Genomic DNA, 17,655 nt, shown 5'->3' with positions numbered 1-17,655 from the left:
ACACAACAAAACTATATGTGCAAGACTAATTGATCTTAGCTCCTGCGTCCCTTCCTCTTTCTTTTACATCAGTCCAAAGAGGAGCTCTGGGAAAAATGAGAGACTCTACTTAACGGGTCACCGAAATAGAACGACATAATTCAGTATCGATTGAGTCCCCGGGGTCTGAAATGAAGAGAGCCTCGGTGTTATTACTGTACAAAGAGTTCAGACCCCTCAGACATCGATCTGAGCGCCCTGCCAAAGCCAGAGCTCATCTGGGGAAAATCAGCAGCACTTTATCTTATTCTGTGCAATTAATTTCCATGTCGACCGCATTAGGTAATATTGGCGCGTGGCGCCATCGATCTCACGATTTGACACAGTTATTTTCCAGCATAAATAAAGGAAGTCTTCAAAATCAAAGCAAGTTTAACAGTGGAGGGGGAACTCGGAGAGAGAGAGTGCCGTCTGATGCATTAATGTGCTCATGTATTATTAACAATGGCAGGAGCAAAGGAAGGAGCCTTTAGAGGTCGACAGGTCATCAGTGACGTCGCCGCTTGTGTTTGTGCGTCTGCTGCTTATTCATCCGAAACACAATCCAATACTCGTCCGTCCAGTGGACAATATCATGTGTTTATAATTAGAGAAATCTGATTTGCATTTGCTCCTCAATAGCATTCAGTGCAATGCGCTTCAGTTTGAAAAAATGTGTTTGTTAAGCAGATATTTATTTTAGATTAAATACTAAAATGATAAAAAGGTACTTTATTAAAATTTAAATTCATATTTTTATATATATATTTATCATAACGATGGGTCGATTTATTATTTTATGTTTTATTATTATGATTTATTATAACGATTTATTTATTTGTTTGTAATATAAATTTGTATACATATTACTGTTGCAGATGAAAACATTGAATAGACATAAAATTACAAATTAATGTCTTGGGTTAAAAACAAAAAACAGACAAATTTATTGTCACTTTTTCTACTTAATTAATGATTGTTATGTTGATAAATGTTATGTTGTGTGTTTGTACCCTGTGTTGAAGTTGGCTGGTACAGTATTAAAAGAGAAAAGCTACAAACAGAATATATATATATATATATATGTATATATTATAGGGGTGTAACGGTCTTACCTCAGTTTTGGTGTCAAGGTTCGATATAAGTTTGTTACAATTACATGTCCATCCTACATGTAAAACTGGCCTGTTTTTATTTTTGTACACTCACAATAAAAACAAATCATAGTGCATTTAAATAAAGAATGCAGTTTTAAGGAGAAAATACTGGTGTCGACTTATGAATTTAAGTCTTAAAGCGTATTAAAAACACCATATGGACATAGAAACAGCTTGATTTTCACCACAGAGGGACTTTAAAACAAGACCTGCCACTGTATAAACTGTAAAGCATTGAAACACCGATTGATTTGTGCTTTACAGGTGGAAGTCCTGCACCTGTGTCCCCTTCATCGCCCTCTTCTGCCCCGCTGACCGGCCCCAGCGTCGAGCCCTCAGAGCCGGAGTCTTCCTCAGTGTCAGGAGGAGAGGACGGTCTCTCCGTCACACCCAGCCCGCCTGAGCCGGAGGAGAACGGCACCGGGGCGAGTCCAGAGACGGAGGAGGAGAAAGCCCTGCGTCTGCTCTACTGTTCTCTCTGCAAGGTGGCCGTCAACTCGGCGTCACAACTCGACGCGCACAACACCGGTGAGCAGCTTCTCCGAGCGATTCGCATCGAGAACACCAAGAGTAAAGCCAGATCAGTTCTTCCTCAGACACAGGGAGAGTTTAAACTGCGTTTCTGCGCCCATGAAGGGCACTTCGAGAAGGGGACTGTGACGGCCCCTAACCGAACATGTGACCCTGGACCACAAAACCAGTCACATGGGTCATTTTTTTTAAATTGAGATGTAAGCTGAATAAATAAGCTTTCCATTGATGTATGATTTGTTAGGATAGGACAATATTTGGCCGAGATACAACTAATGAAAATCTGGAATCTGAGGGTGCAAAAAATGGAAACATTGAGAAAATCTCCTTTAAAGTTGTCCATTTATGTTCACGATTGTGCAGCATTCACTCACAAAAATACATGTTTTATATATTTATGGTAGGAAATGTACAAAATATCTTCATGGAACATGATCTTTACTTAATATCCTAATGATTTTTGGCATAAAAGAAAAATCGATAATTTTGACCCATACAATGTATTGTTGGCTATTGCCACAAATAGACTCAAGACTGGTTTTATGATCCAGGGTCACATATAGCTCATTAGTTTGAAGTTTGAAGCGAATATATATAAGAGTCACAGAGGCTTGATGCCATTTTCAAGACGCGTTTTCTTTACTCAAGAAATATATATATATAAAGGCTAATGTTTTATGTATTTGCGGAGCGGAGAAGAGTGTCTTAGTAAAACGTGTCGTTGAGTCATAGCCAGTCTTGTCTTATAGCCTGTGCGAATCACTTCATCTTTAATAACATGAGATTTTGGTCAAATGACAGAAAATCTGTAAGTTGATGAAATCGTAATGCGATGCACTTACTGCCTCAGATCCGTTCCAGCGACAGACAAAACACAAATGTCCAATTATCTGTTAATAATATAATGATGTATACAAGTGTCTGACCACATATAAAGCCACATCAACTGTGTTTAATCATTTAAAAATACAGTGTTTTATCCATTTCCTGAAAAGTAGCGGTTTTGGAGATACGAGGTTTCCGTCCGACAGCGACGACATACAGAATGGTTTCAGAAAAAAGTAATTTTTTTTTTTAAATGCACTTGTTTTATATATTTTAGGATTTTGTTGTTGCTTCGGTTTTCCGAAAGCATGTCACTCAAGGTTACAGTGATTTTTATCATGGTAAGAAATCCAAATCACTGTAACAAACAGCTTCTTGTTATCACTTTAACTGAAACTCAAAGAGAAAATGTAGTTTTTAAAAAAACAAATTAAAGTACTACTAAAGAACTACATTACCCACAATCCTAAGCAAAATCCTGCGTCTGGCTAGTTGGGTTGCGGGGGCATTTTTCAGGCTGATTAGGTTGCATTCGCTAACATTAGGATATTGTTCAAAAGGTTGAGGTCAGTATTTATTTATTTTTTAACAAGAAATGAATACTTTTATTCAGCAAGGATGCATTAAATTGATCAAAAGTGACAGTAAAACAGTCTAAACACATGTATAATGTTACAAAAGATTGTATTTTAAATAAATGCTATTCTTTTGAACTTTCTATTCATCAAAGAATCCTGAAAAAAAAAGATGTCACAGTTTTTACAAAAATATTAAGCAGTTTTCAACATTGATAATAATCAATAATAAATGTTTCTCGAGCATCAAATCATCATATTAGAGTGATTTCTGAAGGATCATGTGACACTGAAGACTGGAGTAATGATGCTGAACATTCAGCTTTGATTACAGGAATAAATTACACTTTACTGTATATTCACTGTATTTTTGATCAAATAAATGCAGCCTCGGTGAACATAAGAGACTTCTTTCAAAAGCATTAAAACCTCTTACTGACCTCAAACTTTGAGTCATGGTGTTCACAGAAAATAAGACCCCGCCACCACAACTATACCTATTTCTCTCGTTCCAAAACACTTCTTGCTCCAGATAAATGTTGTGATGTGGAGCAGCTTTATTTGGTTCATGGTTTGGAACTTTTGAAAGATAAAAAAAAAAAAAAACATGCTTATGGAGAAAATGAATCATAAAAATTCTTCTGAAACCAAAGCCGGCGGTCACAGCGGCTGCTTTTTCTTCATTATTTTATCCAGTGGATCTATTTCAATCTTTTTCAGTTCAAATTAATACTTTTGTACAGAAATAAGTATGTGCATAATAATCTAATTTCAAGTACTAAAGCAAACGCCTTTTAGTCCAGTCATTTTAAGCCAAAATGGGGGTCAACCTTGAACAAATTGCAACAGAAGCAAACTCAACTGATTTTGTATCCTCAATATTCCCTGAATAAGGAAAAAAAAGCCCAGAAGAATCCCATTAGGGGAAAGTTTTGATAAAGACCCAAATATATTCATACGCATATTCATTCCTTTTCTCACGTGAATAGGGTACAAATTGTAACCTTTAGATATCACCATGAAAATTACTGAGTTGATTACTTGCATCAAGACAAACAAAAAATGTATTACAAGTTTTTTGAAATTGTTTGTTAACATGGACAAACGGTGCATTATCTAATTACGTATGTGCTAATTTGCATAAATACCACAACAGATCTAAACATTGGGTATAGCCATTAGCCGGGTGAACATGTCTTGTTGAATCTTGGTGACACATAACAGTAAAAGACTTAACGTTAAGGTCTGAATGGAACCCATTTAGGTTACCCATGAGCATTAATACATAGAGGCAGGAAGAAGTGCTTTAGAAACCAGCCTTTATTAATTATTATTGCAGAGATGGGGTCTGGGTCTGTGGGACTGTTTCTGGGGATTCACTTTTTATTTTACTTACCTTTTGTCTTCTGCATTCTCCTTACCATTGTCTCCTGTTCTTCCCTCAGACTCGTCCCCCAGAAACAGTCTCACTAAATTTTTACCTTATTCACGTAAGAAAAATAATGAATAGGCTATATTTGGGTATTTTTCGAAACTTTCCCCTAATGAGAAAAACTTTCCCCCTTTTTTTTCCTTACTAAGGACATATTGAGGATACAAAATCAGTTGAGTTTGCTTCTGTTGCAATTTGTTCAAGCTTTTTTCATAAAATGACTGGACTATTTAGTTTAAAATGTTTTTAAGATCGACGAGAAACATGCATTCACTAATAGACATAAACTACTCAACAATGTTTGCCACAAAAACACAACATGGAAATGAGATGCATCATCAGGACAGACCCGTCCAGCCCTCACGCTTGTGTTTTCTCTGGCTGGCGGTGTATCATTAAGATGATGAATGTTCTGAACCTGCCATGTTTTGTTCCTCAGGCACCAAACACAAAACCATGCTGGAGGCTCGGAGCGGGATCGGCTCCATCAAATCCTTCCCGAGGACTGGGCTGAAGAGCAAACTGGCTACTCCCACTAAAGCAGACACAGGCCTGCAGAACAAGACATTTCACTGTGAAACCTGCGACGTGCGCGTCAATTCAGAGACGCAGCTAAAACAGGTGATGCTGCGTCCATGCATACACACACACACTGCTGTTCAAACGTCTGGGGTCTGCAAGATTTAACTTCTTAGAAGAGGTCTCTTCTGCTCACCAAGGCTGCATTTATTTGATTAAAAATACATTTAAAAAAAACTGTAATATTGTTAAATATTATTTCAATTTAAAATATCTGTTTTCTATGTGAATATATAGTAAAGTGTAATTTATGCCTGTGATCAAAGCTGAATGTTCAGCATCATTACTCCAGTCTTCAGTGTCACATGATCCTTCAGAAATCATTTTAATATGATGATTTGGCTTTTATCAGTGTTGAAAACTGTTTTGTACCCCTTTTTTACATTTTAGATGTCTTTACTCTAACTTTTTATCAATTTAATGCATTCTTGCTGAATAAAAGTATTAATCCCCCCCCCCCCACACACTTTTGAATGTTAGTCTATAATGTTACAAAAGCTCAATATTTCAAATAAATGCTGTTCTTTTGAACTTTCTATTCATCAAAGAATCCTGAAACTAATAATCATAAATGTTTCTTGAGCATCAAATCATCATATTAGAGTGATTTCTGAAGGATCATGTGACACTGAAGACTGGAGTAATGATGCTGAACATTCAGCTTTGATCACTGGAATAAATTACACTTTACTGTATATTCACATAGAAAACAGCTATTTTAAATTGTAATAATATTTCACAATATGACTGTTTTTGTTTGTATTTTTAATCAAATAAATGGAGCCTTCGTGAGCAGAAGAGACTTCTTTTAAAAACATAAAAAATGTGACAGATCACAAACTTTTTAATGGCAGTGTATATATGATATGAATATTGTAATAATTATATATATATATATATATATATATATATAATTATAATTATAAAGTATATATATATATATATATATATATATATATATATATATTCTTTTTTTATAATTTATGGATGTTTGGTTAAATTTTTTATTAATAATGCTAAATATTTTAAGGTTGGTGGGTAAAAATGTATAAAATAAATATATATATTTTTGTATCTCATGAGTTGTTTTACACAGGGGAAAAAAAACGATAGATTTTGGTGATTCATTCAAAAATCTGCAGTGAAAATGGTGTTTTAATTTGATCTGAAAGTTACATAACATTAAGCGTTGTCAGACAATCTGTGAACTGTGTCTGTCAGCTCATCACATCTGTGTCACTTTCTGTGTTTTGATCATCAGCACATCAGCAGCAGACGCCATAAAGACAGAGCTGCGGGGAAACCAGCCAAACCCAAGTTCAGTCCGTACACCAAAACCCAAAGAGGACCCGCCAAACAGCCCGTAGGTTCATGCTTTCTACCACAGGCGCAGTGAATACAGCTGCAATCTGTTTGTTTGAGCAGCCCAGAGGTGTAGAGTACCTGAAATCCCCCTGTAGTCAATCGTTTTATCCCTTTAAAACTCATCTTTGATCACCAAAATTACATATTTATGTTGTTTATGTTGTATTCCTTGAAAATAGATGTCTTCATGCCTTCAAATAGCATGAATGTAACTCGACACCCTTGCCTCATTTAGTATGCGCGGTTCTATGAATATGCAAATGAGCCCCGCCTCCACTCACTCACTCAGCTCAGAGATCCACTGGGTGACGATCACACATTGATCTGATTGGTTACAAGGTAGTTTGTGACGTCAGAAACACCAGCGATTTCAAAGCGTGTTTTTGAGACTGTCTTTGGTTCACTGCAGTTTTAAGGAGGAAATACTCAGCAATGGTGTCGACTTATGAATTTACACATGGTTTGACTTAAAGCAGATTAAAAACACCACATAGACACATAAACAACATTAAAAGCTGGATTTTCACCACAGGGAAGTCAAGTAGAGATGACTTACTGCGGAAATGACTCCATTACATGCAAATCACCAATTCCAAACACCACTTGAGTATCTGGTTTTAACAGTAGGCTACTTAAGCATTTTACTCATACTGAACGTAGGCTCAAAGATGCGCTAGTATTCAATGCCAGTGAAAAACAAGAAACAGCTTTTCTGTGAGGAGAGCAATCACATTTATTTTCTAAAATACAGCTGATATGGCCAGCAGCCATATCACCCTGTAGCCCAAGACTGGTTGCCCACTGAAGCTAAGCAGGGCTGAGCCTGGTTAGTACCTGGATGGGAGACCTCCTGAGAAAAACCAGGTTGCTGCTGGAAGAGGTGTTAGTGAGGCCAGCAGGGGGTGCTCACCCTGTGGTCTGTGTGGGTCCTAATGCCCCAGTTTAGTGACGGGGACACTATACTGTCAAAGAGCACCGTCCTTCGGATGAGACGTAAAACCGAGGTCCTGACTCTCTGTGGTCATTAAAAATCCCATGGCATTTCTCGTAAAGAGTAGGGGTGTAACCCCGGTGTCCTGGCCACATTCCACACATTGGCCCTTACCAATCATGGCCTACTAATAATCCCCTTACATTGAATTGGCTCTATCACTCTCTCTCCTCTCTCCACCTATAGCTGGTGTGTGGTGAGCGCACTGGCGCCGTTGTTCTGTGGCTGCCGTCGCATCATCCAAGTGGATGCTGCACACTGGTAGTGGTTGAGGAGAGACCCCTGATATGATTGTAAAGCGCTTTGGGTGTACAGTAGTACATATGAAAGCGCTATATAAATGCCTCATTCTATTCTATTCTATTCTAAATCAAAATAAAACTAAACACATCTTAGACACAACAGCCTATTAAGTGCCTACACACACTTAAGTCTCAGTTAAGAGCTCAAAAAGGCCAGTGATAAACCAATATAACAGATAAATAAAATAACTGAGTGTCTATTCACACTAAGCCTAGGCTATTTACATTAACTCCGCCCACTGACGTCTGATTGGGCCAGACAGAAGATCGTCACCAGTAGCAATAACGCACGTGTTCGAAGTTCGAATCCGCATTTTGACGAACTCTCTCTACTCTCTTTTCCCATCACATATCAGATCAGAAAGGAAATTAATAAAATATTCGAAAAGTGGAAACAAAGTGTCTAATGTGCGTTTAATAATGGGTTAGGTGTTGGTGTAGGGAGGGCTTTATTGTCCCAATACGGTGGCATCCATTTAATAATTTTTAATAAATATAATAATTTACACACAATGTTATTATTGCACACCATTTAATGTACAACAACACTGAGGTTCAAGTAGTATCTGCCACTGTTTATCAGTATAAATAGCATCTAACAACTATTTATTGCAAAAAAAATAGTGTGCATAGAATCTAGTTGCTATTTTCACTGCTATTTGCTAATAGCCACTGCCATAAAATAATGTTTAAATTCAGTTTCTGCCTCATAGATAAACACCTGCGGTTAACACCTGCTAATGCACTTATATTTTCAGAAAGTAGATTTGGGTGAAACACACAAGATATCGACTCTTCAAAGCACTGTGGATGAAAATTAGGTGCTGTGCAAATTGTAGCAATCATTACTCATCACAAATGTATTGGAGTGAACAGTACATATAATTATTCAAAAAAATGCAGTCGAGTAGAGAGTAAAATTTGCTAATATCTGTAATATTTGTTAGCATCTCAATGGCAGTGGCCAGATAATGAAGGCCGTTGTGTTTTGTGCTGCTGCTGATGCAAATATTACTTCAGCTTTAATAGTGTCAGTCCAGACAGTTTCAAAATCAGATGTTGCATGATGGATCGATGCCATGTTTAATAAAGGCGAAACACATTTAACGTTGGTAATGTGCCACATTTCTGAGTGAAACGGGGTGGGAAATTGTACAGTGCGAAATCATGAAGATGTTTGGATAGTGTGATGGTGGTTAATATTATTTTTTAGTATAATAAATCATTTTAAAATATATAATATTGCAATATAATATAAACTAGCATTCAAAAGAAACAAGTCACTTCTGCTCACCAAGGCATTTTTTTATTTGATCAAATAAAAACAATAATGTTGTGAAATATTATTACAATTTAAAATAACTGTTTTCTATTTAAATATATATTTAAAATGTAAAAAAAGCTGAATTTTCAGCATCATTACTCCAGTCTTCAGTGTCACATGATCCTTCAGAAATCATTCTGATATGCTAAATTTGACATGACAACAGTTTAATATTTATTCTGAATTTTGCTGAACGGTAGTGATTAATATTGTCTTGTTTGACTGGAGTACGTCAGCAGAATTAGACATTTCAGAGAGGAAGTCATTACGTTTTGATGAACGATTATCAAAACAAATTTTCCCTCTGGAATAACACGTCCTGATGGATTGTACACATCAAGGCCATTTATTAAAGTTATAGTTCACCCAAAAGTGGAAATGTTGTCATTGTTTACTCGCCCTCATGTCGTTCCAAACCCATATGCTGTTTTGTTTTTCCAATTTGTCTAATGCAGCAGCGGCATCTGTTACGCTCAATGTGAACAAATGATATTTCAAAGATTCTCTTGCTCACACAGATCTGTCACATGGCTTGTGTATTACTCTACTACTGTTGTGGCGCTTGTGGTCACTGTGATCTGTTGGATTGAAACGAGAAGAACAACCGCATGTGAGTTTGGAACTACGTCAACATAGTGAACTATCGCTTAGATCAGAGGTTTTTGGATTCGGGGACCCCTTACATTTTCCAAGGACTCCCTTCATAATTCTAACAGTGATTAAACCCAAAGTTAATGTGGTTGAGAGTAATGGATTTTCCCAAAAATTAGTCAAACCTGTAAGTCGAACTTGGTCAAACTTGCGTTGTTGAGAAAAAAAACAAAAAAAAAACACACACACACACAGATAAGTCGCATTTTATTATTAGATTCAGAAATAATGTAAAATATTGGTAAATAAAATAAAACATTAACAAACTCTAACGTAGTTAACTTCCTCTCACTCCAAATCAATTAAATTTAATAGTAGACCTATTCAGAACAGAGAAAAAATGTATGTAAATTAATTATAGTGCCATTTATTACAAACAACATTACCGTATTGTTCCGAATATAAGACAATGATTTTTCTTAGAAATACATCTAAGAATAATGGGTTCTTCTTATATTCAGGGTCTAGACTTTTGGGGAAATACATCCGCAACAATACACGTAAAACAAGTGCGCCGAGAAATCCGGTGTGTCAGAGTGTAATGTTAGAAGATCGTGTGCGTAAAAAGACAGTCTTAAAAGCTTAAAAGTCTTAGCCTGGGAAAACCCAGACAACTTCCGGCAAATTTAGATTTGCTCTGCAAGTAAGTCTGGCAAAGAGCCCATTCAAGTCCATTTCCCCATGCCGAGAAATCGCGGCACCAATCAGAAACGTTGAGGCGGGCTTTACACATGACGATCGCTCTGATTGGTTTTAGGTCAAGCCTATCCAGAGGCATTTGAGCGACGTCCACTCCAACGTCCGTTGGTGAAGCACACCAACTTTTAAATGCATTATTATATTCAAATTGCAAACACATGAGGACAGTCTCCATGAAAGACCCACTGGCAGATGAACGTGCTACTACATTTCTCTCCGAAACGGTAGGAAATTAAATTAGATTTAATAGAGGATTTTAACTGTGACAAGATGATTGACAGGGCAGTTTATGTGACGGGATGCACGTGACAGATCCGTCCGATAAAGATGACGAAGTAGTATGTCCCAAAGTTGCCTACTTTTTTGCTACACATTCAAAAGTAAATACATTTTCTTCACAAAAAGAGTACATACTTTTATGGCGTAGTGTAACTTAGGCGAATTGGGACGCAGCATATGGCTTTACACATGACGATCTCTGATTGGTTTTAGGAGTTTTAGGTCTATCCAATTGTGCCCAGAGGCATTTGAGCGACGTCCGTTGGTGACGCCCCTTTGGAAATGAGTTATTAATGAAGCTTTGCCAGACCATAACTCAGTTACTACTGAGAATGGTCTGGTTTTAACCAGGCTATAAAAGTCTAAGAGCCGCGTGACTGTCAAGTTTGCGTGCCTCGCTGACTGGATCGAACGTGATTTTAAACATAAGAAGATGCCCACATTTTAAAACTGCAATACAATTTTAAGACAGATCTATCTCCAAATAGACCGAACTGAAGAGTAAATTAACAAGACACACCTGAACTGAACTAACAATCAATCAGAAACTATAGAAACAAACTATAGGAAGGAAGACAGAACTGAACTAATAAACGGATAAACTAAACACAGACCAGAACTAACAATGTGACAGGAGACATGCATTTTCTGTAAGGCTGCTTTGAAAATGATATGTATTGTGAAAAGCGCTACACAAATAAATGTGAATTGAATTGAATTAATAATTGAGCACCAATAATAATTGATTATAATGGATTTGAAACTTTTGACCAGTAGTGTATAATATATAAATACAGTTCTGTCAGGAACACTATCGTCAAATACGATTTAGCACACAGTTCGTTTAATCATTTATAAGTGATATATAATTGTTCATGAAGGCTGGAAATGAACACCTTATTTTCAGGTGTGCAGAATTATTAGGCACGTTTTCTTTTACAGATAAAATAATCCAAAAAAGAGATTTAACTCAGACTGAAAAGTCAAAAATTATTAAATGCCCATGAGAAGGATACAATACTAATGCAATACTAGAAATTGCAGTTAAGGCATGACCATTGGACAGGGAAATGCTTATTAGGTCAGACAAAAACAGGTGGAGAAGAAAAGACACGTTAACTGCAAAAGAATGAAGAATTAAGGTGAAGAATTAAGTGTGAAACCATCAGGAACCCTTTAGTCTCCAGCGCCACCATTTTCCAGAACTACAACCGACCTGGAGTCTCCAGAAGAGCAAGGTGTCAGGGTCTCAGAGACTTGGGTTAGGTAAAGAATACTAAAAAATGACCCCCTCTTAATAAGAATCACAAGCTGAAGTGTTGTGAAATACATGAAGACTGATTTTTTTATAGGCTTTATAGACAGACAGAGTATTTGAAGAATTCATCTTCCAGAATCTGACAGTAAGTTTTGGGAGTTCATTTTTAGTCCCTCTCTGCAAAACGGACTTCAGGGTAGGAGATGGACTATAAATAAACTCCCAAAACTTATTAAAATGTATTCTGGAAGATGAATTCTTCAAATAGTGGTAGAAGAGGATGTGGTGCTGGTCCTTCAAGAGTCACTCTCAATCTGTGAAAATACGGTGTTTTTCATTTCCAGCCTTCATGAACAATTATATATCACTTATAAATGATTAAATACAAAATTAATTGTAGTTATTATGATTAATGTGGTTTGGAATTGGTAAAATGTGCCTGGAAAAAAAATATGATCAGAAAATCAACGTGCCTAATAATTCTGCACGCACTGTACACGCGCCGCCGCGACACGCAATAAAAGGCCTCTTCTCCATGTTAATCAGAGTGTTTGTCCTAACCAGCCGCGACGGCGACACGCGACGACTCTATTGTAGAAACGGTTTCTATTTTTCTGCGACGTCGCGCTGGATCAACAAACACAAAGTGTGGCGATGATAATCTCAGGTGCTGTTTATGTGCTTTATTTAATGTTAAAAGCGTGTAATGTGACTTTGAATATCATTTAGTGCTCCAGCTTTGACGCTGTAAAAGCAACAGTGGATAATTCACCTCAGATCTTGAAATTAAACAAATGGAAACACGAACGTTCAAACTGTGAGCAAACAAGTGTATTCTTTGACAAAGATTGTTTTAGTAACTCAGTGGCCTATGTATTTTTAATAATGTTTAAATGGTGTAATATTTGTGAATTTGATTATGTACTTATCCATTTTCTTGCGAGTGCCGTCGAGATTACTCTCTGGTGCCGTGCACTTGCCGCGAGACTCCGCCCACATGCTGTTCTGATTGGCTGACTCCGCCCACACGCTGTTCTGATTGGCTGTGGGTTTTGATTGATTTTGATGCATCTCGCAGTCGCGTCTAGTGTGGACAGACAAATTGTTTGTCGCTAGAATTTTATCGCATCGCGTTTGGTTAGGGTAAACAGAACAGAACCAACATGAATGTATTGCAGACAAGGCCGTAACCAGGGTTTGAAAATTAGTGAGGTCCGGGGTGAGGTGCAGGGCCGGATTAAGAATTCAGAGGCCCCTGGCCACAATCAATGTCTTATGCCCCCCCTTAGGTAGGCCAAATGTATAGTTTGTCCAAGGACATTTTAATTTTGCATTAAGAGTTTTAGTTTACTGACTTAAAAGGAACTTTGTTGTACTATGCTGGAGTAAAGTTCATAAATGATCGATCTTTCCCATAGGATTTTGTAAAACTATGTTGGGTAAACCTCTGTCCCTCTAGGGGGGTTCGGGGGCATGCTCCCCCGTAAGAAAATTTTGTACATTTTAAGGTTAAATGCATCAATCTGGTGGTCTTTGAGAGCTCAAAATTAAGAGCTTCAACGGGCTTCAACCCATGAACTGTGCACAAAGAAAAAACATTGACTTGTACCTGGACATTAAAGGGGGCTCAAACATATTTTTTAGTTATGATATGGAGTTTCAGTCTACATTACATTATAACTGGTGTTTTAGTATGCCAAACAATTAGTATAATAATAATATAATAATGATTTAGATAATTATTCCTATTAAAATCCATATAGCCTATAATGAAAATGAATATTTCAAAAGTATACTTTACATTACACTATAGGAAAATTACAATACTTTTGTCCTAATGTCTTCACTTGCAAGAAATAAACTCTTTGATCGCGTGAGCAAAGTGCGCACTTTTCTTTAAATCACGCAGCACAAACATAATGCCCATATAATAGGATACTTAAATTCTTGTGCTGTTTTATAAAAGCACAAAACCATATCACGGTTTCGATATTAGTTCGTTGGCAAAATATAACGCTAGAGACCTTTATGTTAGGCTATACATTTTACATCTCATGTGTATTGGGAAAAGGGAGAAGAGCGAGTTCGGCAAAAGGCGGATTCGAACTCGAGTCGAACGCTTCAAAAGCTACTGAGTTTCAAGCACCTCACGCACGCCCAACGACCCATGCCACTGTAGCTATTTAGTAGAAGGTGTCTTTTTTTTGCTAAAAAGACAGGCACTTAGTGCAAATTACGCTCCATTATCGGAAATGTAAAAGAAAAAAAAAGTTCATTGGCACTTTTTGGTCATTTCATGAATTACAAATTGACATCAAATGTTGTTGCATCATGCTTGTAGTTTCTTTTGCGCTTTATTTACAAATTATAATAAAGTGACATAAAGCGCTCTGCCGCATTTTTTATAGTCTATGCTTACAACACGCTCTCAAGCCCCGTTCACTGATCTACCTTCTCGCAGCGACATAAATTGCAAACACACATGACGCGGTTTAAACGGCTAATTAATCATTCAGAGAGCTTGACATTTTATTTTTGAATATAAAAAAATGACCGAGGTCCAGACCTCGGTGACCTCATAGCTGGCTACGGCCATGATTGCAGATATCATTAATTCAATATTGTAATGAGGAGGAGCTGGGGAGGGAGGAGGGTAATCAGCTCCTGAGAAACGCGATAGCTGTTGATAATACAGAAGGAGCTTATATATGTATACTCTAAATTGTAATGTAGACTCATGCATTTTCTGTAAAGCTGCGTTGAAACAATATGTAGGCCTATTGTGAAATGTGCTATACAAATAAATGTAATCGAGCACCAATAATAATGGATTATAATGGATTTTAAAGTTTTGACCGGTAGTGTATAATATCTAACTACAGATTCTCTCTCCAGCAGGTGAAGATGTCAGTCGGTAAAGATCTCTGCCCGCCGCTGAGCACCAGATTAATGCCGTCTCACCTGGCAACCGTTGCCGCCGCCATAAGCTCCGCCTTTCCTTCCCTTAACCCCGCCCTCTTTCAGACTCAGCTGCTCCGCCCTGCTCCGGGGCCAATCAGGACTGCGCACACACCTGTGCTGTTTGCCCCTTACTGACCTTTGAACTCTGACCTCGGATCTGATCATTAACCCCTCCCCCATGACCTCACACTGGGTTAGCCCGGATCTAACGCGCAGTATCGCAATAATTTAAAAAAACAAAACAAACCAGGTAACTATGCATCGTCATTTACATATGACACACTGACGTTAAGCTATAAATGTATCGGTGAAGATTTGATTTTTGATGATAATTCATCATCATCATCATCATCATCATCGCTTGCAAGTACAAGACTGATTTGTAAATTTAAGGTGAGTTTGGGAACGCATGGATGTTTATTATAGGGGGGGGGGGGGATGAACAGTTGTATTTCTCTGCTGTTTTGCACTTTAAGCCTTTCTGTTGTTGATTTCAGTGCTTTTAATGACTAGATCTCCTCCTGTTCCAGCTGTTGTTTTACTGTAACCGGGTCAGCAGGGCTTCATTTGTCAATGGATCCATTTCACATTTCCAGGATTATAAAAGTACAACGGAAAGTATCATTTCTATGTTGCTCCAATAGCAAAAGAAAAAAATCCATGATAGTGTATCTGTGACTAAAAAAGAGGCGAAAAGAATAGCAAGAGTTTGATTACGCTGGTCAGAAGAGAGAAAGAAGTCAAATTAGTTGTGTTTACTAGTTAACCAGTTTACTAACCAGTCATTTAATGCCAAGGTAAATATAACAAAGCATAATGTTATGATAAATGTATATCAAGTTGCTTAAAAATGTATAAAAGAAACCGAAAAGGGTCTATTAAGAAATCACAGAACAAGAAACTGGTGATGGATTTAGCAGGTTTTGGACTTCAGAACTTTAGAAGTTTTAGCCAATCACCTGAGCTGTAAATAACCATGTGACTGATCGTGCTAGAGCAGGGAAACGATGTCATGCTAATTCTGATTGGCTGCTGACGTCCAAAAAATGGTCACTGGTACTAAAATATATCACAGTCCAATCCCAGATAATCCAGATCCAGCTTTTCCCAATGCAAATTAAGCCCTGTTGTACCTGTGTGTGTGTGTGTGTGTGTGTGTGTGTGTGTGTGTGTGTGTGTGTGTGTGTGTGTGTGTGTGTGTGTGTGTGTGTGTGTGTGTGTGTACAGTAGAATGTAATGGAATAATAAGCTGGTGATTTCCGAAGTAAAATGCTGCTGATTCATGTCAAAGCAAGGTTAAGACATATAGTGAGATGTTTGCAAAACAGATGAATATGTAAATTTGTAGGAGTGTGTTTGCGTGTGTGTATGTGGGGGTGAGTTAACGGGCTTTTCACCTGAAGTCGTCCCTGGAAACATCTCATGAATATTACATGAGCCACTGGGGCCACAAAGCTTGTCTGTCTCTTCTTGCAATGTGAAAACAGTTTCAAATAAACAATCCTGCTTTCTTAACTTGCTTGTGTGAAAAAAAAATGAATTTACTTAAGAACAGACATGTGCACACACACACACTAACTTTCAAAATATTTAAATTAATACTTTTATTTAGCAAGAATGCATTACATTAATCAAAATTAACAGTAAAGACATTTTACAGTTGCATAAAGTAATGCGGTTCTATGCAACTTTTTACTCACGAAAGAAAAAATGTACGACAGTTTCGACAAAAATATGAAGCAGATAAACCAAGCTTAAATGGCCAAACAAACTTAAAAGTATCATAAAAGTTGAAATTTGCAAATTTGTAAGCATGTGACACTTGAGAACCAATGACGTTTGCCGTTAAACGTCAACAGTGATGGAATGAAGAAACAAAGCTCAGACATTTCACTGACCTGAGAGTGAGTATGTATGACAAATTGGTCATTTCGAGGGTGAACTATTGCTTTAATGGATTGTGTTGAGAGAGAAACATGCATGCACACAAATTATCTCGACTTTGCTTGTTTTGGTCCACGAGACGGTAAAAGTGAGTCATGCTTGCAGTCACTAATCACCAAATCTACAATTTACCGCTTTTAAGAACAAAACAAAAGTGCCTATTAAAAGCCAATATAAACGGTGTTTTTAAACAAGCGCTGGTTTCCAGGAGGTTCTGTGTGCGTTATGAAATACCGCTGCCATCAATTTCACTTTCTGACATTCCTGAATGAGTCACATTTGTCAAAAGCTCATAAGACGGGCTTTCTCGTGAACTTTCCTCCATAAATCCGTGCTGTGGCTTGATCCGTGTGGAAAAGCGACAGGTGTGGCGGTCCAGCGGTCTGGTGAACAAACAGTAATGCTTGCGGAGAGTGAAATGCTTGGCTTTGTCAAGCTGTCTCTCAAACGATAATGGTGAACATCTGCATGTAGGAGTCGATGTGTTCTGTTTCAGAGGAAGGTCAGTTCCCTGACAGGAGACAGGGTGTATTTTATCCGAACATGAAGCCAAATCAGATTCCAATCATCCAGCTTTTTAGAGCATCACTGAAAAAAAAAATCAGGTTTTGACTTCTTCACGTTAATACATCTGTTCTCCTGATTTACAATTCTGTCGTCATTTAACATAATCAAACTTGTCATTCCAAACTGCTCTTTTACTTATATTGAAAGCTTATGCATGGCAAGCACTATATAGCAGTCCACATGACGTTAAAGGGGTG

General features: G+C 37.5%; 1 protein-coding gene across 6 annotated transcripts in view; it reads left to right on the top strand.

Annotated features, from left to right (window-relative positions):
- znf385d (zinc finger protein 385D) overlaps positions 1–16,461 on the top strand; it is a 284,480-nt gene extending 268,019 nt beyond the window's left edge. For 4 of the 6 annotated variants that reach the window (XM_081389153.1, XM_081389152.1, XM_081389154.1 and 1 more), the window contains 4 exons: positions 1,440–1,703; positions 4,978–5,159; positions 6,379–6,480; positions 14,882–16,461. In XM_081389153.1, coding sequence (XP_081245279.1) covers positions 1,440–1,703; positions 4,978–5,159; positions 6,379–6,480; positions 14,882–15,082 — 749 coding nt within the window. In that variant the 3' untranslated portion in view covers positions 15,083–16,461. The remainder of the gene's footprint in view (positions 1–1,439; positions 1,704–4,977; positions 5,160–6,378; positions 6,481–14,881) is intronic. The other 2 variants (XM_081389157.1, XM_081389155.1) reach the window with 2 other exon arrangements.
- Positions 16,462–17,655: the final 1,194 nt, after the last annotated feature.

Source organism: Scardinius erythrophthalmus (assembly GCF_964197995.2).
Source record: "Scardinius erythrophthalmus genome assembly, chromosome: 16".
Classification (NCBI taxonomy): Eukaryota; Metazoa; Chordata; class Actinopteri; order Cypriniformes; family Leuciscidae; genus Scardinius; species Scardinius erythrophthalmus.
The sequence above is the reverse complement of the archived record's forward strand: the minus strand, read 5'-3'. Positions and strand labels throughout refer to the sequence as shown.